The 22,335-nt window shown below is 40.0% G+C and overlaps 1 protein-coding gene and 1 long non-coding RNA gene across 7 annotated transcripts in view; both read right to left on the bottom strand.

Moving 5' to 3' along the window:
• Nucleotides 1–5,608, bottom strand: part of MED13 (mediator complex subunit 13) — a 59,914-nt gene extending 54,306 nt beyond the window's left edge. The window contains exons 1-2 of the mRNA XM_052802963.1: nucleotides 4,074–5,608; nucleotides 1,879–2,113 (exon numbers count right to left, since the gene is read on the bottom strand). Of these exons, the coding sequence (XP_052658923.1) occupies nucleotides 1,879–2,113; nucleotides 4,074–4,139 (301 nt within the window). The 5' untranslated portion in view covers nucleotides 4,140–5,608. The remainder of the gene's footprint in view (nucleotides 1–1,878; nucleotides 2,114–4,073) is intronic.
• A 1,266-nt stretch (nucleotides 5,609–6,874) lies between these two features.
• LOC128149565 (uncharacterized) overlaps nucleotides 6,875–22,335 on the bottom strand; it is a 31,668-nt gene continuing 16,207 nt past the window's right edge. For 4 of the 6 annotated variants that reach the window (XR_008237676.1, XR_008237678.1, XR_008237681.1 and 1 more), the window contains exon 4: nucleotides 6,875–7,954. This is a non-coding gene — a long non-coding RNA (uncharacterized LOC128149565). Of the gene's footprint in view, nucleotides 8,210–16,393; nucleotides 16,452–22,335 lie in introns of all 6 variants that reach the window. The other 2 variants (XR_008237677.1, XR_008237679.1) reach the window with 2 other exon arrangements.

Genomic DNA, 22,335 nt, shown 5'->3' on the forward strand with positions numbered 1-22,335 from the left:
ATGTGTAGATGATGTAACAGTCTCATGAGTGATAAGCTTTTATGTAGAAAAATATCTAACAGCAAGACATGTGGAATAGCTCCACTGAAGCGCAGACATCCACAGGTGACCCAAACAAAGAAAATACCCAAAACAATTGCAAAGACATGGCTGGGAGACTCTAATCCTCTACTATCTCTCCCTTATACCCTAAGAGAGGTTAAGAGTTGTTAAGTACCTAGGATGATACGTGCTTATCTACCTGCGCAAAAGTGTAATTCCGTAAAAGCATAAATACACACTGATCTAAAAGTTCAGCTACAAAACACCACTATTTTTAGAAGGTGCCTATATACTAAATCACTAGTAGATACATTAAAGAGAGAATGCAAAGAAAGTTGCTCAAACAAATAATTTTGATGGCCAGGTAGTGCAGAAATGCACTCCCCAAATGGCTTAACTTTTATTTGATCTTCCACTCAAAAATAGTAACATTTGTCTCATTTTAATCCCACCAGCCAACAGCATACAAAATTTACATAGATACTTTCACACAAGTGTTGGTCTTTGCTCAGGGCAGGCCCAGGCCAAAACCAGCATTTAGTCTAAGTCTAAATTACATCTCAGTCATACAAAGGATGTTCCCTGAAGTTCAAGACGGAGGTTATTCATAGGGCAAAATAAGGAAGCCTTAAATGCAATAAAATATCAAGCAACGTACAGTATAAGTGCCACTTAAGATGCAAAGTTTCTAGTTCCAGGACAGACAGGAATACAAGCAACATCTCAATCTTTGAAGTCAATTATTCAAAGAAATAAACATAATTTCAGTGCATCAATTATTTTTCAGATCATATTATTTTTGTACGAAAATTCCACACATTATTAAATTGTTTCAAGTCAACTTCCTCCGTGGCACTTCAAACCCATATTTGTTCTTCAGCTTATCCACAAACACAGACAGTATTAACAATTTCTGGTTACCAGGTCACCAAACCTTGGTCTCATTTTACACTTCAGTAATCTGAATACTGTACACTATTTGAAAGGAAATTGGAGTGATGTGACTTTTTTTTTTTCCCCCCCTAGAGTTAGTATAGTCTCACCACTAGACTTACACAGGCAAGGTTTTTAAACCTAACTTTGTCACCTTACTGAGAAGCAATTGGAAAGCCATCTACTTCAGGAACTGAGATCAACAAGTAAACATTTTCAAAACAAGGTGCCAAATTTGAAGTACAACATTATTGAGAAATATAAATACTGTCGGTCTTTCAAAAGTCCAAGTTGGACAGCAGGTGCAGGTTCAGAGCACTGGGGAAGGGGGAGAGAGAAATCCTAAAAATACAAGGTTTAGAGATTCTTACACAAAAACAGCAAGCTAGTTTCAGATGCCTTTTTTTGAGGGCTTCTTACAGATGATTCAACTTCCAATCAAAACAGCTCCATACGGTTCAAGAGTTGCCCAGATCTCTACAATTCTTATTACATAATAAAATGGGCTTTACTATTTGAATTTGAAAGTTCTAATTGCCCAACAAAAGGGATCTTATCAAAACACATTTAAGACATCACTTCTGAATCATAGGCACAGCTTTAGGCGCAGCTTTCTTGTGAAGAAGCTGCCAAAATTCATAGGCTCGTTTTTTTTCAAAAGAAACAAGTGGGGAGCAAAAACTTGTTTCTTGAAAATCTAGCAGTCCAAGATGACCTAAACACAGACAGTAGCTGTTCGATCACTCCGCTGCCGTAATAATTTGGTGTAGGTTATAGCAATAACTTTATCTTATCTATAGACAACAGTCCATCTAGTACAGATTTTCTAAGGGCTGGCAGAAGACAGCCCTGAGTAACAGCAATCCTTCCACTGACCAAAAGAAGGTATTAATTTCCTCCTACCTGAGAGATCATGATGAATAAGGTCAGCAAAGTTAGGGTCATCACCCCACCAAAATATCCATAGCTCCCTGCGTCCAGGTCTCTGGTCTCGGCGCCAAACACTGAGAACATCCGCCTTCAGACAGCGACTGAAACTGCTCAAAATAGGGTCCTCTTCCGTGACCGGAAAGAGAATTGGGGCAGATGTTGGACCCTGCCATACATATCGCTTCCATTTAATCCCAGTTAGATCAGCCTAAGGGAAGGAAAAGAACAACTGTCAGACACTGGGGTAGGTACATCCCTAACAGAAACATCCTGCTACAACAAGATGATGGCACAGGAAGAGGCAGGTGGAAGGAAGAAAGGAAGAATTAATCCAACAAAATTTAACAGAAACCATACTTCTAAGTTTTGTGTACCTTAGAAGACAAACTGGAAATAATCGGGCACCCTGTTTAAAATCTCCTTTAATAACTGCAGTAAAGCAAGAGCTGTTCATTTTCACTGCAGCTTTAAGATTACAGAGAGAAAAGTCAGATTTGATTTAAAATAAAAGTGAAAGATGAGCAAATAATGTAATTATTTCCAGGCTGCAACTGTCCAATCTACTAAACACTTGCCTTAGCAACAAAAAGAACATCCTTTTTGCTTACTTATGCATACACTACCTTTTCAATCCCAGATTACTCTAAGGAAATAGGTAATATAGTAAATCTAACTCAAGCATACATTCTTCCAGTCATCTACTACTTTGGAAAATTTCACAAGTTTCTCCATTGTAAGAAATCCTCTATGTCTCACACAGGAAGCCTCTCAAGTACACTTATTTTACCAAGAGCTATCACACTTTTCATCTCTCACACCACATTTCAAGAATTTCAACCCTGGTTTTGTCATTAAATTATATATCAGACTTGCATCCACATTGATTATGATCCACTAAATCCCCTTCTAGGCAAAAATTTGTTTGACTTTATAAAGTAAAAGAGTTACTACTGTAGGTAATGGAAAATAGACAATTCCTGGATTATCTACAATGCAATACCATACCAAGTTTTAGCACCAAGTTTTTTCACTTGAGCACAGTCACCTCAAGGCACGTAGGGGAGGCATTGCCCCTGGGTTGTCTTTTAAAAGGGAGATCAAGGTGGGCTGGCATTTGCTAGGAAGTCACTATTTTTTTTTTTTCTTCCCAAGATGACAACACACAAAAGATTACTCCAACATTTAAACCTAACATGGCAGCCTTCCTACGTTCAGGAGGAGAAGCAATTTAGACGAAAGGTAGGGAGTCTGCAACAGTTGATACTTTAGAAAGACTTCAAGATTTAAAAATGCACTGCTAATACAGAGCTGCAGGCCTAATGCAGGCTGCAGACATGTTCAGGCTGTCCAGATTCCCCTCCATCCAAAAATATTAGTACCACAGCTTGGCACAGGTTTTTACTTATAACAATCTCTAGAAGAACAAATATCAGGCAGTCAGCTAAGATTAGCTCATTTGCATTAAAAAGCAGATGAAACAGCTCAGCACAGCCACCAAAAATTGCATCACTGTCCAGTTAAATCAAATTTACTTTGGGAGCTACCAAAATCAACAATTTGTACGATTTCATACTTGGGTTAAAAAAAAAGGCTACAAAATGGTGCACAACAAAACATAAGATACCACCGCTTCACAGGAGTGCATCATCAAAAGCAGACCTCCAGAATAAAAACAGGCAGCAAAAGAGATCACTTTAAACAACAAGGAAGAAGGGAGGTTTCAGCTCAGATTTGTCTGGGATGTCACGAGTGGGGAAGAGAAAAGAGAAAGTTCCCCGAGATTTGGGGCTGAAAGAAGAAGGAGCAGCAGATCTCCTTACCTCCTGCGAGAAACATCACGTTCAGAAGCAGAGATAGGAAGATACGGAGAAAGAAGGAAAAGTTGCAGGCAAGGAAAGCGAAGGAAAAGGCAAGTTGCAGGGAGGATACTATCCAGGAAGAAAGCGGAGGGAGGGGCAAGGCTAGACAGACAGCGATGGAGGGGGAACCACAGGGGCATGGGAGAGTTGGCTGGCTCCAGGCAGGGCCTACTCTGAGGACTCATCCAACAGAAGCTATGCTAAAAATGGCTGCTTTGCTTCCACTACCCCTTCCTCCCCTCCCCCAAACCTCCTCTCTCTTTCACTCTATGTCTGTCGTGCGTGTGTGTGCCGGTGGCCGACACTTACCAGGCAGAAGAGGTTGGAATGGCAATCCTCCAGGCTGGCCCCGTTCGGCACGAAGCAGGAACTCATCCTCACAGCCACAACCCACACGCCATTATCCCACAGCCTCCGACAAGAAAGAAAGAGACAGACACAGAGAGAGAGAGAGAGAGAGACAGACACCGAGAGGGAAAGGGGGGAGGGGGGACTATGCACACGCACAAATAATAATACAATTAAATAAGGGATTTACATACAGACACACACGCACGCGAAATAGTGGCAGGATAAATAACCCAGGAGGAGAGTGGTATCAGAGAGGGGGGTAAAAAAATATATTAAAAAAAATTTAAAAAAAAAATTTTTTTTAAGAGAAACTCGGAACGTTTTCTCTTCTGGATATCAAACGGGGGGGTAAAGCCACCGTGGAAGGGGAGAACAGAAAGAGGGAGGTGGTAAGTAATCCAACGACGGGAGATTAAGATCAAAATCCTCCCTGTTCCTCTTGTCTTCTCATTCGCATAAGGAGGGGAGGGAGAGGAGGTAAGGTGAAGGGGTAATTGATCCAACAAGAGAATAAAAATGGGGTAATTAATCCAGGGGGGCTAGGGGTAAAAATCAGTTGACATCCCTCCTTCCTCTCTTCTCAGATGCCAAGCAAGAGAAGTAGGATAAAATAAATAATCCAGTGGGGGCAATTAATCCAGAAACCTCCCTCCTCTTCCTCCTGTTTCTTTAGTCATCAGATGAGAAAGGGGCAAATTGTGGAATGACTGGGAAGGATTGGCTGTGGGAGAGAGAAAAATCCAGGCTCGTCTCTTCGGAGTCCGAGGGCAACAGGGTGTGGGGGGGGTCAGATTCTTCTCCCCTGCTCCAAAAATATTCCAAATAAATTAAAATTTAAAATCATAAAAACAAACTTCAGGGGCCAGAAGCAAAGCGAGTCTGAAGAATTCGTAAAGGCAGGACAAGAAAAATTTCCTGGGGTGTACCCCAAAACCACATCTGCGGGGGGCAGGGGAGGGGGGAAGGTATTCCTTGAGAGAGAAAGGCCGCAAAAGTCTCCTTAGCAGCCCAGCGAGGGACTAAATTCCCCTGTGGAAAGCCCCCCTCCCCAAAACGAAATACTCTTCGCAGACAGGGCGAAACCAAAATATCCTCCGTTGGCTAAAAATCCTTCCGTGGGGAAAGGAGGGAGAGGGGAGAGGGGTGGAAGGAGGAAATTGCGGGTGACCCTCGAAGTCTCTTCGGGGAAGGATGGAGGAGTCTCCCAGAGGCCGATCCCCAGTCCTTTCGGGGGAGGAGGAAGGGGTAAATCGCAGAGTCTCTTCAGGGAGGCTCGCCACCCCCAGCTGTCCTCCGGGGCCGAGGGAGCCCCACAAAGTCCACACAGCTGGGCGGGTCTCTTCAGGGGAGCCCGGACCCCGCCAAGTTACCGCCGAGAGCCGGAGGAAGGGGGGGGGATCCGGGGCAGGGAGGGCCCCCTCCACCGCGCCAAACCCCGCAAGACCCCTTCGAGCTGGGGGCGGGGGGGGGGGGAGGTGAAGCGGGGAGGGACCAGCCTCGCAGCTGGGCCGGTCCCTTAAAAAAAAAAAGAAAAAAAAAAAAGAAAGAAAAAAAAAAACCCAAGGGAAAAAAGGGGGCGGCGAGAAAAATATAAAATGATAGTCTTCAAACGGAGCGGTCTCTTCTGCGGGGGGAGGGGAGCGAGCCCCGAGACCCCCCCGGCGAGGCGGGGGCCCCCGCTCTCCTCAGGTGAGGGGTCTCCGGGAGGGCCGGCGAGCCGGCGGTTGCCGCGGGAAGGCTCCGCTCCGCGCCGCGCCGCCCCGCTGCGGCGTCCCCGCGGGGGGCAGTGGGCGGAGGGCCCCCTCCCCGAGGTCTCCTCGGGAGGGCGGGGAGGCGGCGGCCGAGCCCCGGCCTCTCCTCAGCCGGAAGGGCCGCGGGGGAAGGGGTCGGAGCCCCACAATTCCCGGCCCCGCCGCCGCCGCCGCTGCGCCGAGACAGAGGGACGCGGCGGCCGCTGCCGTTGCTGGCGGAGTCGTTGCCCCGAAACCCCCGCCGGCGGGTCTCCTCCTCGCTTCCCCTCAGCGGTGCCTCTGTCGGCGGCTGCCCGGCCGCGGCATCCTGGTCAGCCAGCTCCCCCTCAGCGAGTCTCCCCCATGTCGCGTCGCGGCCGGAGCGGGGAGGGGGGGGAGGGAGGATTCTTCTCCCGTTTAATTCCGAGCCCCTTTTTCTTTAATGGCGGCCACAGGGACGAGAGTCGGGGCCCCCCTGCCGCGCGCTCATTGGCCGGCGCGCCGTCACGTGCGCCTGCACAGCGATGGCCGCCGTCGCTGCTGGGGGAAGGAGGCTGCAGCGGCGCGGCGCGGCCGCCAGGCGCGTCCTGGGCGCTGGAGAGCCGCCCGCCTTCCTCGTTGGGAGGCCGCCATCTAGCGGCCGCGCCGGGCCGTGGCGCGGCGGGCTGCGCCGCAGGTTTGGGCGCAGCGGCAGCGGGGCCGCCTGTTCGAGTCCCGCCTCCCGCCCCCCGCCAAGGCCCGTGGCCGCCGGGCCCCGGGGGGCTCGCTGCCCCCCTAATGCCCCCGCGCCGGGGGCCGTCGTGGCTCCCATCCGCTCGTGGGCATCACCTCGGGGCTGTACAGGAGGCGTTTCTCATGCACCCACCACTGCTGGGCAGCCTGGGGCCAAAGTCCGGGCACAGACCGTCCCACCAGCAGAGAAATCGCTCACCTGCGCTCAATACCCTCTTGGCCCTTTGCACCGCGGAGCAAATTCCGTACTAAGGCTATCGGAGCCTTTTTAAAAAGATAGGCGAGTATTCGGAAAGCTTGCGTTAATATTTAATGCAAGCATTAATGCTTTCGCTAGTCACACAGGCATCGTATCTGCTGGAGCAGAACTGTACTCCAAAATCCAATTTTTTTCACGTACAGATACATATCGTGCAGTTTGTGAGGATGAAGTAGGTGGTTTCTCCGTTACTATATGCACAGATTTGCAGGAGGACTTGGAGATTATTCAGAATTAAGATGCTACAGTGACAGTGAAAGCTATTTTTAAGAGATATTTGGAAAGTATATGCATCCTGTTAATCCTCTCATATTACATATTAATTTTCTATGCAATGGTTTGCATGGAGAATGTAAAATTTTAAGTCACTATATACAGAATTTTTTGACTGCAACGTTAAAGTGAAAATACAAACCGGTGTAAAGTGCCTAAAGTAAAAGAAAGACTTGAATCTCAGCTAACATGACATTCGCATTAAAATACGATACGTTCATGCAACAGCAGCACATTGCATCACAACTATGCAACATGATGATGTTTCAAAGGCCCTGCAAATTATTTCAGGACTCAGGAACAAGACGAGCAGCAACCTTCTGCAAATGTCTTGATAGAGTAGGAGGAAAGAAGGATACTCTATAAATAAATTTATGTGATAAGTTAAAAAAAAAAAGTGAGGCTAGATATTTTCACCAAGAGAAACTTTGAAGATTTACTCACACTAAGGCTATTTTTGTATGTCAGTGTAGGCAAGCAAGATTCTTCTTTTTATCTAAATAGAACCAGAGTATTTTTAACACAGGAGATTCATTCCCTCACTGCTCATCAAAACACGGCAGCTGGGGACGGAGCTGGGATGCGGGGGGAGGGCGCGTGGAACCAAACCCCCTTCCAAGTGGAACAGATGGTTTTCTCCGTGGTGACTGCAGACAAGGACCGCGGCGCAAGGAGGATTCGCTCTGCGACGGCGCTCAGAACCCGCTCCTCCGTGCTGCCGTGGGTGCCGAGGGGCACGTGAAGGCCCTCCAAAGTTTCAGCACGCCGCTTTGGTCGTTACAGCAATTATCTCACTGCGCAGAGAGATGTTATTAAGTCGCACCTCCTGAAGGAAAAATCCAATGCTTTGAAGGAAATAAAAGAAAGCAGCATTTGGCATTAGTACACAAGGACTGGCATGGTTTTCCCTCTAAGAGGAAAAAGTATCCCTTGGTAAAACTGGGATTTGGTAGAGGGAACGGAAGTCCAGTATGATGACTCAGTGTGGGCTTGGTGCACCGCAAATGTACTCTTGCATGTCCCCATTGATTTCAGGATGACACCAAATTTTCACTAGCTGGGAATCCATTTCTTTTGCCTGAAACAGCACAGCTCAACGTCTGGAAGAGAGGATTAATCTAGCGTCTAACACTGGTTTTGGCATTGATTCACTTCACAGTTTTGAGGAACCCAGCTTCTGTGTCTCAGTTTACTTATTTGTAAAACGCATTTTGAGATCTGGTTCATTAGTACTTGCATATTAGTCACAATAAATACTTACATAGGACCCCAGCACAGTCATATGCAGAATATAATTTTTCCAGTAAACATAAATACAGGATAAAGAATTAAGAAAATATTGACAAAAGAAGAAAGAAAACTAACACAACTAGAAGGGTTTTTTAAGTCATTCCCTTCCTGCTTTGTATGTGAATTACAGAACCTACAAGCCACCAGCTTTCCCAATTACATGTACAGCACCAAATAACAGTAAGACACAGGATAACTGTCATACCCATGTTTGGCAAATTTTGGACTTAAGACATAGCTTGCCCTTTGCATACGGTACGTGCTATTTGGGAAATAAAGCCTCCTTAAAAAATGGGGAGGAGGCAGATTAAAAAAAAAAACAAACCACAAAACATTGTGGAAAAAATGCTATTGGAAACATGCTTTCTATTTCTTAGATAGGTTCTCATATAGTTCTCATCTCTGCAACTTCCAGAAGTGCATTAAGCTGCATAATTAGCATCTGTCACATGTAGCCTTTTCCTTCCCTCTTCCTCTCCCTAGAGGGAAACTGCATGAAGAAATTTTAATATAAATTTTAGTATATACACTGTGCAGTGCATTATATTAGGAAAGATACAGCCAAGTAAGTTTCTGCTTGATCTTAGGTTCACCTTTGTGTAATATAAATTTACCAGTTAAAAAAAAATGCTACTGATCCAATTTAAAAATTAACTAGTCTTTTGGAAAGACAACAGTAGCGGGGGCGGGGGTGAGATGATCCCCGTTGCACCAGATCTAAACCAATGGAATTGTTAGGAACTGGGCGGTTAACGCTAGTCCCTCGTCCTGGTGTTACATCCTTACACTCTCACATAGTCACACTGAAACATCTAGCCAAAAGTAGTAAGAAATGGATGATTTTCCCCTTTAGTCAAAAGTATATAGTTTGAAAGGAATAATTATATTTTGAAAAATATCAAAAAAAAAGTAGGACTTTATATTGCTTTTTCATTCACATTAAAAGATACTCCACTGTTGAATATAAAAAGTCAATGAACTACAGCATCTCCTAGTGAATCTCTGTAGACAACCTTAAAAGATGCTACCTTTTAGAAGTAGAGACTAAAAGAAAGAAATGCAGCTTAAGAACAATAGCAACATGAAAAAGAATGACATTAGCCTTTGATTTCCATTCAGACTATCTCCTAATTTTTCAAAGTATTTGTTTTCTACTTAATTAGTTCAAAGAAAATTGAGATTATAGGGTTGAAAGTGTTGCCAACAACCTGAGGTATGAAGTGCAGACTGAATGCTTAAACTTCAGCTACAGAGGTGGTAATTATTGTAATTGGTCCACGTGAAGCAAATATATCAAGCAGTATAAAGTTCAAACTCATGCCAGTCAGTCTCCAGTTGGCACCGACAGTTCTATCAGGAGGATACAGAGGTCTCAGCAGGACTTACTATTGGCAACTGTTCAACAGTTCTCTTCTCCAAATGGTTTCAAGGGGATTTGGGTGGGAAGAAAGATCATTTTTAACAAATTAAACTACCTAAAAATGGCTAGATGCCCAGAGCCACCTAGTCTGCATTAGTCACTACTACCAAACAATTTTTAAAAGAAGATTAAAAATATAATTTCTGTAAAGAAATGTTTATCCAGCTTTAACAATATGATCAGATCACGGCAAAGTTACCCAAATACATACTGTACACCATACTACAAGTATGTATACAAATATGTCCAGAATAAAAGGTATAGCAGAATATTTACACAGTGTGTGTTTTTCGGAAAACAACTAGCTCAAGTTACTGGAATCCAAGTATTCCTGTAAGGACATGCCATATAGTTTCAAGAAATGAGAAGACCACTTACTTTTTAATTAAAAATGACAATAGCAAAGCCCCCATAGGAGATAAGATTAGGGGGACTGTTTATTTCCCATTAGTATTTATCTTACAGCGTTTGTAAGGTGTCCATAATTGTGGTGTAAAACATAATTTAGATTTGCACTGAGCGTTTTCACAGGAGACTCTGCTCTATGCCGTATTGATGTTCAGCTGCTTTGTTTAGATTTTGCAAGGATGCTTTTTTCAAATGGTGAATATGTCATTTTTAGCAGAGGTCTCTAAGAGAAGATTTGAGTTTAATGGATGGCAATAAAAAGAGGAATATGAGAATTCTTGCTCTCTTTAGTGTCAGCTTTGGTTAAGACGTATGAATGCACATGAATAGTCTTGTCAGAATCTCTGGGGCTACTGACATTCAAGATCTAACATATTATTACTTCTGACCAGAACATTAGCTGCTATGCAGTAAGGAGAAGGGAAAAAGATAGGACCACTCCCTAATCAGACAGAAATTGTTACGGATTTCTCTGGTTGGAAACCTCTGAACAGAACTTTTCTGCTGTGAAAATACAATGCTTATTTTCTCCAATCTGAGATGAATGACTGTACATACTCTTTACATCTGCAGCAGGAAAAACAAAACAAATCATCATTTAATGCCTGATCTTGCACCTTTTACTCATGGAAAGGATCCTAGTTAACTCATATAAATACTGTACAACCAAGCATTACATCCTTGTAAAGGACGCATGCTTATCAGAAGAAAGGTTCTAGTATTTCTAGCTGCTGACTCTATTTTCCACCGCTGAAAGTTTCTTTGAAGTACTAGTTTCAGATAAAAATAAGCTAATCAAAGAATTTAGTTAAAAGAAGATAATTTTAATTCAAATGTCAGTGTATATCAAATCTGGATACCACTACAATGGAAAGGTTCATTCACCAGAAGCAAAAATCTTACAATGTGCTTCTGGCTGAGTTAAAAGAAAATGTATTTCAGATTTTGCTGTTGTTGTTAACAATTTATTGCCAGATAAATTGAAATTACTCAAAAGCATGGAAATTAGTTTAATCAGTATGTTTGTCTTCTGAAATTTGAGATGAATAAGTACCTTTTATTTATAGTGCAACAAAAGAGAATATCCTGCACTTCGCAACTTAAACTCCCTTTAGTCCACATTCACAAGGTACAGCATGTCAGACAAAGAAACTGATTTGTTTGGTGCAATAAACTATAGCAGACCTTTACATATTTGAAGTGCAACAGATGGTCTTCCAAGAAGAGCATAATGACTGGCAGACAGTACACTTCGTTGGAGTGGCTTGGAATGTCTTCAGCAATTACACAGAGAGTGTTTTCGGTGGGGAAGCCCTGTCATCTCTATGATTCTTCTCATGTAAATAGCTGCGATTTCCCTGTTTAGATGCTAAAAAGTTGTATCTTCTAAAACCTGACAAGCTAGCTAGTGAACTGGAAAAGGAAGCACCTTTGGCCCTCCCAAGACTATTCAAAATGAGGCTTCAAATATTTAGTCACCTGAGAAAAGAGATGTAAGTAGAAAAAAAAAAAAAAAGCATTAAAAGGAAACTACTTTGGGCATGTAACTGTAAAACTATTAATCCACAGCCAAATATTCCATGGAAATGTAATTTATGAAAAAAGGAAGGTTTAAAACAAGGTCCTTCAGACGTTAAGGAGCTGGGAGGTCTACAGATGCAACATGTGGAATATCTAGAGGGGGGGAGCAGACAGGCAGACCCAAAAGAATAAATTACTGAATTACAATTTCCTTCCTTTGGGAAACTGGTGACTTTCGAAGAGTCCTCTTCAACATGAAACACTGACTACAGTTCTTCAGGGTGAGCTTTTCTGAGGCTGTGACAGTCTTTCAATTTTCATAGACAAGCTACTCCACAAGACAGCAATTAAGTAAGAGTTATAATAAATAATCGGAGTAATAAAATGCTGATCTTTAATACTGTATACGTGGGTTGGAAAAATTTAACTTCTCTCTCTCCCTCCTTTCCCCCTAATCCTCGAATTAGTCTTTTCTGTTATAAAAATCTTCCCCACCAAATTCCCCCTGAATAAAATTTTATGTGGCAACATAAACACAACCACAACGTGTCCTTTAACAATGTAACTTAAATGTTGATGGAATCATAACTGCATTACTCCCTCTTCAATTAGCAGCAGCATTCTTTATGTTTGCTTATGAAGCGTAAACTGTTTGCTTGTCACTACAAAGACCTTCTGTAGAGGACGTAAAAAAACAGCCACAGCAATTAAAATGACAACAACAGAGGTGGATTGGTCACATTATGACAGAAAATATCCAGCTGTTTCTTTCCAGCAAAAGGATACACCAACTATCTGAAATACCAGGACCAAATTTTGTCAGTCTACATAATGCTGATGGATATTCTGGCAAAAGTATGGATTTCCAAGAAAGCAATAGACTAATATAGAACTAAATCTAACCTCATAGACTGATTTTTTTTTTTCCACCCAGTCAGGATTACCACTCATCCTTTTCACTCATACAAATTTCCCTTTTTGCTAGAACTATAGATACTCTATTCTGTGAGAAATTCTCTAAAAATAAGAAAAACTTTGGGTTTTGTCATCCAAAAAAAGCAAGGCAAAAAGTAAACTGATAGGGTTAGGACAAGTAAATTAGATTTTAAACTTATTTACTTCAGTTGTGTTAAAAACATTCTAAGAGTTAATTAAGACCATAAGTCTCATTACACCCAGGCTATTACTTATAAAACACTAACCTCTGTTACAGTCACATCTGTCTGCTGCTGGTTCCTGCCTGTTCTGCTTCACAACAGTAATAACATAGGGAGTTAATTGTAATAGATGTGGGGATTTTTAAAAATTATTTTAAACATACATTTAAGTAATAAAAAAGCCTGAAAAGTAAATGTTTCACGTTAGCTTTTCCTAGTTAAGATTATAGGGACTGAACATCTGAAGTGATAAGGTAGGTTTGATTTCTAATACACCAAGAAAGACCGTGAGAAAATAACTGACACATACAGAACCAGCCATTCAGGGGGGGGAAAACCAAACACTGTCTGTAGAATCTGCCTACAGACACATCCTTGGAGAAAAACTGATGAGAAAATCATCAGGAAGATTTTCACTGCTGTTTCTTTTCTGGAAGTTTTTGCCTCTTGTAACAGCACAGACGTGGCAAGTGATATGTACCAGAATTCATCCATGCATTATATTTTGCACATCAAATTAAGTTGATTATCCATGACTTTTTAGGCAAACACAGGAATGCAGAAAACATGTCAGCTGTTATATATAGAATATATGGGCATTTCACTCCTTACTTTACATTTAGAAAGAGCAGCAGATAATGAGCTCAACCATCACATTGAGAATAAATTTCATTTGCAAGTTCAGAAGTATCTCTGGCTCCTTATCTGTTTTGTGAACCAGAATTTACAGGTAGCTTATAACGACTGTCTTCTTTTTGTCTCCAGAGTAATTGCCATAAGTGGGCAAGAGCTTTAATGTCTTCATCTGTATACCTTCAGCCATGATGTTTTTCATAAGCTGAGAACTTACAGACTCAAAACAATTACTGCAAAATACACAGGACAAGAAGGAAAAATATTAAGAAAACCACAAAACTGTCTTTTCTCTTCCCTAAATTCCCAGAATTCATCTTCAGATTTCATGCTTGTAAATCAGCTAAAGTATTTTCAGACTATATTACCCTTCTGTATGTTTCATCTGATATAATTGCTTGACAACAAGCATCTCTTTCTCCGCAAGTATTCTGTAGTGAATTTATTCACATAAGGAAAAAAACATTAGAAAGGTGTCTAATTTTAAAGTCTGCAAATTAGACACCAATGACAAACAATTTAGTGTGACAGCATAGGCAAGACACAACCTTGAACCATTCTGCCATTTTGTGGACACACAGACTACCTTTTTCATCAATAGCCACAATAAACATTAGACTGCCAAAAGTTTTGAAATCAGCAGGTTTTGTCAAACCAGTAATAAATCCTGAGCAATTAAAAAAAAAAAAGTTTTTGAGCAATATCTCATAAATACAATTATTCTTTGCAGATGTTTGCTATTTAATACAATGGAAAGAATGTTTTGTTCCATCTGGCCAAGTGGTATCAGACACCATTTTTACTAAGACAATGAGCACAAGACTGTTCAGTCTCAAAAGGTAAATTCCTTGACATTAGACTGATAAATTAATTTGAGATTTTGTAATACATGTGTGTCATACAATAATTACATTTTATTTTGTAGTTTGCAAAAATCTATTCACTAAAATACAGAAGCTTGTCATGCATTCTTTATTTTCAAAGAATAAAACTCATCCATGTAAACAGTCCGATTTAAATCACTGATTGCTTGCCTATGAAAATTACTGGATAAAGCAAATAGTATCTTATTGGAATGTATTGGAAACACAGAAATCAGAATATCTCGTGTGCCTTGTTTTGCAACTTCCTGGAAGTCATGTATACAACACAGTGTGAAAGTAAAGCTTTACAATAACAAGCCAGAAAGTAGTAACTGTACCTATGTTATTGTCTTTGTTGGCTAATTCACTCATATTTGTCTCAGAAAGGACTGACTACCCATCACTAGGTCAGAAAGGAAAGTACTGTAACAATGGCTTAGTAAGATGTCCATTGTTCCTCTGAAGTCCTAAGCTTTCATATGCTCAGGAAGCTGAAGCTTTGAGTCACTCTTATTACTTAAATCCTCAAAACCAACGAGGTTAAGAAGGCATTAGGTACTAGAAATGCTATCTGCTTTCAAACACAATGGGCCTCTCTGTTCACAGAAGTCTTGCAGGATTCTACAATGAAATAGAAAAGAGTCCAAATGTGGAAGACTTGAAAACTTGGCCCCAGAATGACTGCAAAATGCAAGTAAAGCATTAAGCTGCAACTGCAGTGTAGGAGTAGAGATGGCGTTCTAGCTGGAAGTTGAATCAAATCCCTTTGTATGAAGCGAATGACCACTACTTAATATCATATTTAAAAAAAATAGAATTCTATGATCTGACCAGTAAAAAACTGGGTTCTATTTGTCCATGTATCAAAAGTTCTAGCACGCTTAGTCAAAAAAGGTCTTTAAATAAATAACTTTCTGGAAGATTGATTGGTGTTTGTTAAGTACCGCATATGGTCTGAATATTAGCATGTTTCACAAAAGTGTAACTTTGCAATGTAATTCCAATAAGGCTGCAGACCTTGTAGAACTTGTAGAGCAGAAAACTAGGGAGAAGGCAAAACACTTCTTGTGCCAGAAAAACCTAAAAGATTCAGTGAAGAAACTGATGGGAAGTGCCCTTCCTCTAAACGCACATATCTGCATAGCCAGAGTAATTGCAGTGCAACAACTAAAAGGCCATACAAATGACAAGACAACACGGCAGCCATAGAGCAGGACATTCCACTACATACAGATCCCGAAAACACAAATTTCTGGATTACAGCATCTGCAACTACAACAGAGAATAAAACCCCACTTCTGTCAGGTAGAGCAGAAGCCTATTTCAACAAGAATCACATGCTCATATTATTGCTCAACAGATGTACTTGAACTAGAGAGGTAAGCTACTTAAAAAAATACATGGAAGGTATGGTGCAAACTGTTTTGCCTCTTGTGCTTCCTTCATTGTAGGGGAAGTGCACACTAGCCAGGATTCAGAATACCTTATTCTGTAGTAAGTGAAAAAAAAATGAGCAAAAGAAATCTTGTCAATACACAATCATCCAGTGTATTAGGAGAAGATGGGAGGACAACCTGAATACATATATAAATTAGAATATAGTACACTCACCACTGAAAAAAAAAAGCATGTAAATCTCTCTCCTGAGGAAGGTTTTAAGACTATTTTCCCTTTTTCAAATCTACACCACCAGTGAAGTCCCACAAATGAATATTCTCTTGCAAATAAAGTGGTCGTCTTCACTTTTGGGCAACTGCGGTAAGAACTGCCTTACAAAAAAGATCCCGTAAGTAGGTTTTATTCCTGTGAGTAATCTCCTCAAAGAGTGAGGAGAAAACATGAGCTAAAATTACTTGCACAGTCATGTTTCATAACTGTTCCTAGCCTAGTGGTATTGGTCCTTCTCTTTCCCAAGTACAAAAAAGCACAAACTTTTCTCCCTCTTTTACTAAGAGGAAAAAAAAAAAAATCTGCTTATCCTTGGATACTTACAGAGTTTGGAGGAGCTCAAAACAATGGAGCACTGTGTGCCCCACTCATCACATAGACTCTGAAAAAAAAAAAAGTATGGAAAAGAATGCACAAAGTATGTAATTACTGTTTCACAAGATAATTTCATTATTAATACATCCCCAAAGATAGCATGCACAGTACTGCAGTTTAATTAGATGATAACTGGAGGGGGTTTGAATTTTATGAGGTAATAAATATATTTTGGACTAATAAACTCCAAGGCTGAAGTGTTTATTAATCTAGAATATAAAGATTATATAGTTGATAGGAGACAACCTCAGGTTGTGCTGAGATGCCTATTGTTTATATATTTGAAAATTAATATTTTCCTTCTTTTGGGAGCTAGATCAGAAAGCCAAGGTTGCTGTGGATGGTACTGAACAATACTAGAAACTGTCCAGCAACTATGGCTTCTCAAAGGTAGAGTGTTTAAGTCTCAGAAGATTTTTTTTTTTTTTTTAAGTTTCACCTTTTAATCAATTTGTCACCTCCTAAACTATTAAGTACTGCAAATATACCCTCTATACTATACCTTCTGACAGCTGTCAATGCCTTATTCTGATGGTAAGAAAGGACAGATTCCCTTGTAGGATAACCGGAGCCTTTACAACACCAACAGACCCCTCCCCTGCTCCCCCCAAATACTCAATTCTGTCTGTTTTCCTGCTTTTGGATTCACCTGCAAGACTACACCATGTGGCAAGCAAGCACATCAATTTTAGTGTCTCATTAAATTTTTTCTTTCCTTAACATCATTCTATAAACTTTTTGCCTAGTACAGCACATTAAGGATTTGGAAACTAACTGTTCACTACTGTGAGGATTTATATACCAAACAGCTGTGCCAAGAAGTCAGAGGAATCAAATGGCATAATCTATTAACTTGTCCTCGGGTAGTTACAACTAGAGCTTTATAAATTGCCATAGACTTCAGTCCATTTAAACTACATTTCTCTGTTATTTTGAAAGCGTCAATGTCCCACACAGGCAAGACAGAAGACCAAATTTAGTCCAGGAAAAAGTGTGCATGACTGAAGTCAAAGACCAGGTTGCTTAAGCCAAAGCTAAATTTAGGGCTGAGAGAATGACAAAGAAAAAGGAAGAAACACTAGGAGGAATAGCACGTGGAACCCTCTCCTTGCAGATGAAACAAGACTAACAAATGCAAAGGAAACCCTATCCACACACGACTGAGTGATGGCTGCTGTGGTGTTAATGGACAAAACCAGGGAAATCCTGGATGTGCCAAAAGAGACATGGCACACTAGGGCAGAAGCAAGGGGAGGAGGAAAGGGGCAAGATGCATCACATCTTAGATTTATTGGTAAGAAAAAATCCTGATTCTCTGACCCTGTCCATGTTGAGTGACAGCAGTAAGAAAGTTGTGCTACTGAGGGCCATAAAGATTTAAAGATATTTAAGAAAATGCTTATTAATTAGCTAAGGTGATCCAAATATAATTGGCCATGGGTTCAGACACCTTCCAGTCTGGCTCCATAGGTTCAGAGCAAAGGCCTCAACACTAAATCTTGAGAAGACTATACAGACAATTAATGGAAGATGACAATGACGGCCATTTCCAAAGCTCCTGCTTTTTAATTCCCAAGCTTATATACTCTCTCCAAATGAAACAAGCAACAGAGCTAACTTTCCAATATTAAATCTCTAGGCAGTATGCTATTCATACAGCTTATGTAGATGTCTTTACCCTCTGGAAAAACAAAGTTTAAGAAAAATGGTTCTATCTTTGGGGAACAGTTTAAGTCTCAGGATAACTACATTAGGAAATCTAACTCTATTACTTTGTATCTTACATTTTATTACTAGATTGGTAATAGGAAATTACCAAATAAAATTGGTATTTTACTTGGTAATTTTTTTCCGTGGGCCTCGTCTAATATGAAAGATGGTGATCATCAAATTTATTCAAGTTTTCCTGTCAACAACATCATTAACCAAATCCCTCAATTTCAAAGTAAATAAAAGCATCTGGGCTTCTCGCACAGCAAGACTGACTTGCATATTTAAGCCTCATATATAGATGAATTTGCACTGGACCAAATTTGCATATTAATGAAGGACTAATTGCTCTTTGCAGTCAATTTTATGCAGATGAATTTACTCCTCTCAGTACAATTTTCATAATGTTCAGAAAGAACCAAAAAATGTAAAACTTTTTAAAAGTACACAAATGTTAGACAATCAAGGAAGAAATATCATAATGACATCAAACAGCTTTACATTAAATTGTATATAATTCATCTTTTATATTGTTGCTTTATTTTAACAGCCTCCCACAAAGAACGGAACAATTCATAGAATAACTTCAGCCTATTCCCCCTCCTCAGACTCAAATTTTAACAGCTTGTAACAACCCATTATATTATCTTGTTTCCAGCTGGAAGGATGGAGCCTGAATTTTTAGGAGAAGTTAAATTTGCTAAACAGGAATTTATTTTCTCTCAGTCATCCTCATGCCACAGGTCAGTTAGGAGATACCCTGCCTCCCACGATTTTAAGGTACTTTCTACCCAGTTTTGCTCTATTAAGAAAAAGCTCAAGGCTCAAATCCCCATTCGGTCTCTCCTTCAGAGCTAAAGTACAAAATACCGAGAAAAAAACAGGAAAGTACATGGGAAAGAGAGACATCAACAAATGCTGAGGAAAAAAAATGGTAACATTAGGGAGGAAAGGGGAAAATATAAATACCGGAGTAGAAGAGGAAAGGAAGTGGAAATGGAAGGAGAGAAAAATGATGATTCAATGTGTATATTCAGGTCTAGCTAAAAAGACGAAAACTGAAGGATTTGGGAGAAAGTTCAAGGCAAAGTAAACAAATAAAAGAGAAAAATGCAGCCACGAATGTATACACAAAAAAAGAAAAAGAATGGGAAAGATAAGGAAACAAGAAATAAAGCGAGAATCAAACAATAGAAGATACATAAAGAAACAGACAAAAGAGAAGATAGGAAAAATACAGGCTTTCCTAATTCTGTTGGAACATAAGGGCAGAGTTAGTGGAATTGCACTAGGAATCTGAATTTGCATGTATAGCCTTCGTCTTGCCAAAGAGAAAAGCCTTATTTTAACCGTAAAGACTGATAACCATAATATTTATATGTATCATAAAATCACTTGAGAAGAGGATTTTAATTGGAAAAGGAATAGCACAAAAGTATCTTTAAATTACTTCAAGGCCTTTTGTAGAAGGAACATGGGAATACGGTTCACAATCACCACATCTGCCATATCTTTGATTGGATTTGTTGCCCTTCTCTACAGCTTTTGCTGTTTTAACATATCCTTTTTAAGACACACAGTACTCAAGATATATGATGGTTTTATAGTGGTATCAAAAAGTTTCTTGTGTTTTGTCTGTATTTCTTTTCTAATAATTCCTAGCATCCTACTTGCTGTCTGGACCACAGAGCATTGAGCTTACAGATCTCCTATAATCCCACAGCTTTGTTCCTGAGAAGCAATAGTTTATAACCATCATGATATTTCATGATCAAAATAAAACAGGCTTCAGTATGAACATCTTTTGACTGAGCTATAGAGTCCTTCCCAAAGAAGAACCAGAAGAACTCCCAAGCCTCAGATGCAAGGTGGAGAGAGCACAGAAAAACTGCCAGAAGGTCGCTTTGCAGTCTCTTCTCTTGGTCTTTCCAACCTTGATGACAGAAGCCACAACATATGGAGCATTTGTTAGGGATACACTCCTCCAATGAGCAATAAAGGCAATGGTTGTACCGACGCAAGATCTAGCCATTGCGGGGCGGGGGGGGGGGGAGGCTTTAGGGCAGAAGAGTTGGCAGAAAATATCAAACTGAGGGGAAGGACAGGGAAAATGACCAAGAAACTTTCACTAGCATTCAAAAAAAGAATAGACCACAGAACAAAGACAAATAGAGTTATAAAATAATAACAGTAATAATTGGAAAAGAATGAAAAGTACTCCACCAGGAAAATACTGCAATGCTACTGCTGAAGAATTTTTACCGAGGAAATAAGACTTAGTTCAGCTGATCAGCCCAGAGGACTTGCTTTTAAAAGTTATTTGAAAACAAATGTGTACTTTGAAAATACAGCTTTTATCCTGGATTATGAATTCAAAATGTCTTCCTATTTTGCTCATAGGGAGGAATGAAGGGAAATGCATCCTCCTTTATAACTTATGTATATAGCTTTGAAAACCTGCTCCCCCTTTTTTTCCAAAAGATGTCTGGTTCAAGTGATTAATGCTGTGTGAATGTAAACAAAGATAATTATTCAAACAAGAACAAGATGTTCCACCCCAAATGATTAGCTTTTTCAGTGGATGAGATGCCTACTTCTAATCATCAAGAAAGGTTAACCTGACCAGATTTAATTAGCTACTTAATACAATAATAAAGTTGCATACGTAATTGGTGAGGAAAAGACTGCAGAAGCAACACTGAACCCAAACAAAATACCTCTGTCAAGCACAAAGCCTGGGCTGTTATTACACAATCACACTGATGTAGGAATTCCCAAGGTTTTTTTATATCTACTATACATACTTTTGCAATTGTCCATGTGGAACTTCACCTGATGATTAATAATAATAAACATATATTAAACAATCAAAAAAAGCAAGAAACAACATCCTTAAAGTGAAGTAGGTTACTATTTCCTCATAATCAAAAGAATTAAAGAATGTGCATCACTTTTTTGGAATCACGGCTGCTCAACTAGCCCCTGCAAGCCAAAGTTGTGACTCTGAATTAAGAGACAGCTCTTCCTGCTTAAGCGTATTTCAATCACTACTTCTCTGCAGAACAGATGTTTTCAAGTTTTAGGGGTACCATAAATACTAGGAACTGGGTGATACATTTTAGAAAGCAGTTCTCATTAATCTGCTAGTATTTGATTTCTGAATGAGAAGGACTACATCTCATGGAAGATTTTATAATATATATATAGAGAGAAGGAGATATCAGACAAACATTTTCAACACATAGTTGATATTTTCAGTGAAAAAAAAGTCCTAGTCTTACTCTGGAATATTTCCCTAATAATGAAATGAAAGCTTTCTATTACAATAATAAAACAACTTGCAAGTATTTAAATGTTATATATTGGGAATACTGCAAAATATATTACATTTCAAAGAATGTTAGGAAATTTTATTAGCCTTGTATCTCTGGATAACATGTACAGCACTTGCTGGCTGAGGCAGGTTGTATCTCAAAGTGTTACCAAATAATGAGTTTTAAAGTGCAAGACTGGCCATCAGACTTTCCATTTTCTTTCAGTAAAGTTTAAACATCCCTTAAAATAAACAATTCAGTGCAAACCACCGTATCTGATATTGATTTATTCTATTCATAAAAAGTAACAACATAATGGTAAATTCAATCTATTCAATGAGAAGTTTATGAGCTTAAATATATCAAAAGGGCAATGAAAGCTAATATATAGTGATTAAATAACAATCTGTGAGAAAAAGACACACAACTTTCAATTCCATTATACTGAAATCATATACTGACAAAAAGCAGGCTTTTGAATTGTTTCAAAGGAAGCTGCGGCCATTTGCCCTTTTTAACGGCTTGGAAGTTCACAAGGAAAGATTAATTTATAATTTAGCTGAAGTGTATCTCAAATAAAGTTTTTGATTAAAATCTACATTTCTGAGCCTCCTGGCAGTGCCAATATTGCTGAAACAGGACATCAGCTGCAACGCCAGCAATTCTAGAATGCAATGCCATAAACTGTAAATCAGTTTTGTCCTACTTTAATATTGGTTTAACAATAAAAGAAGAACTTTGATGTTTAATATTTAAATAGTATAATTATTCCTTTAGAACTAAGTCCAGAAGGACACTTCATGGGTACACAATGCAAAACAACAATGAAGAGAATGTGGTTTTGCTACACTAGGAGGCTTTAATTTG

Source organism: Harpia harpyja, chromosome 12, assembly GCF_026419915.1.
Source record: "Harpia harpyja isolate bHarHar1 chromosome 12, bHarHar1 primary haplotype, whole genome shotgun sequence".
NCBI classification, from domain to species: Eukaryota; Metazoa; Chordata; class Aves; order Accipitriformes; family Accipitridae; genus Harpia; species Harpia harpyja.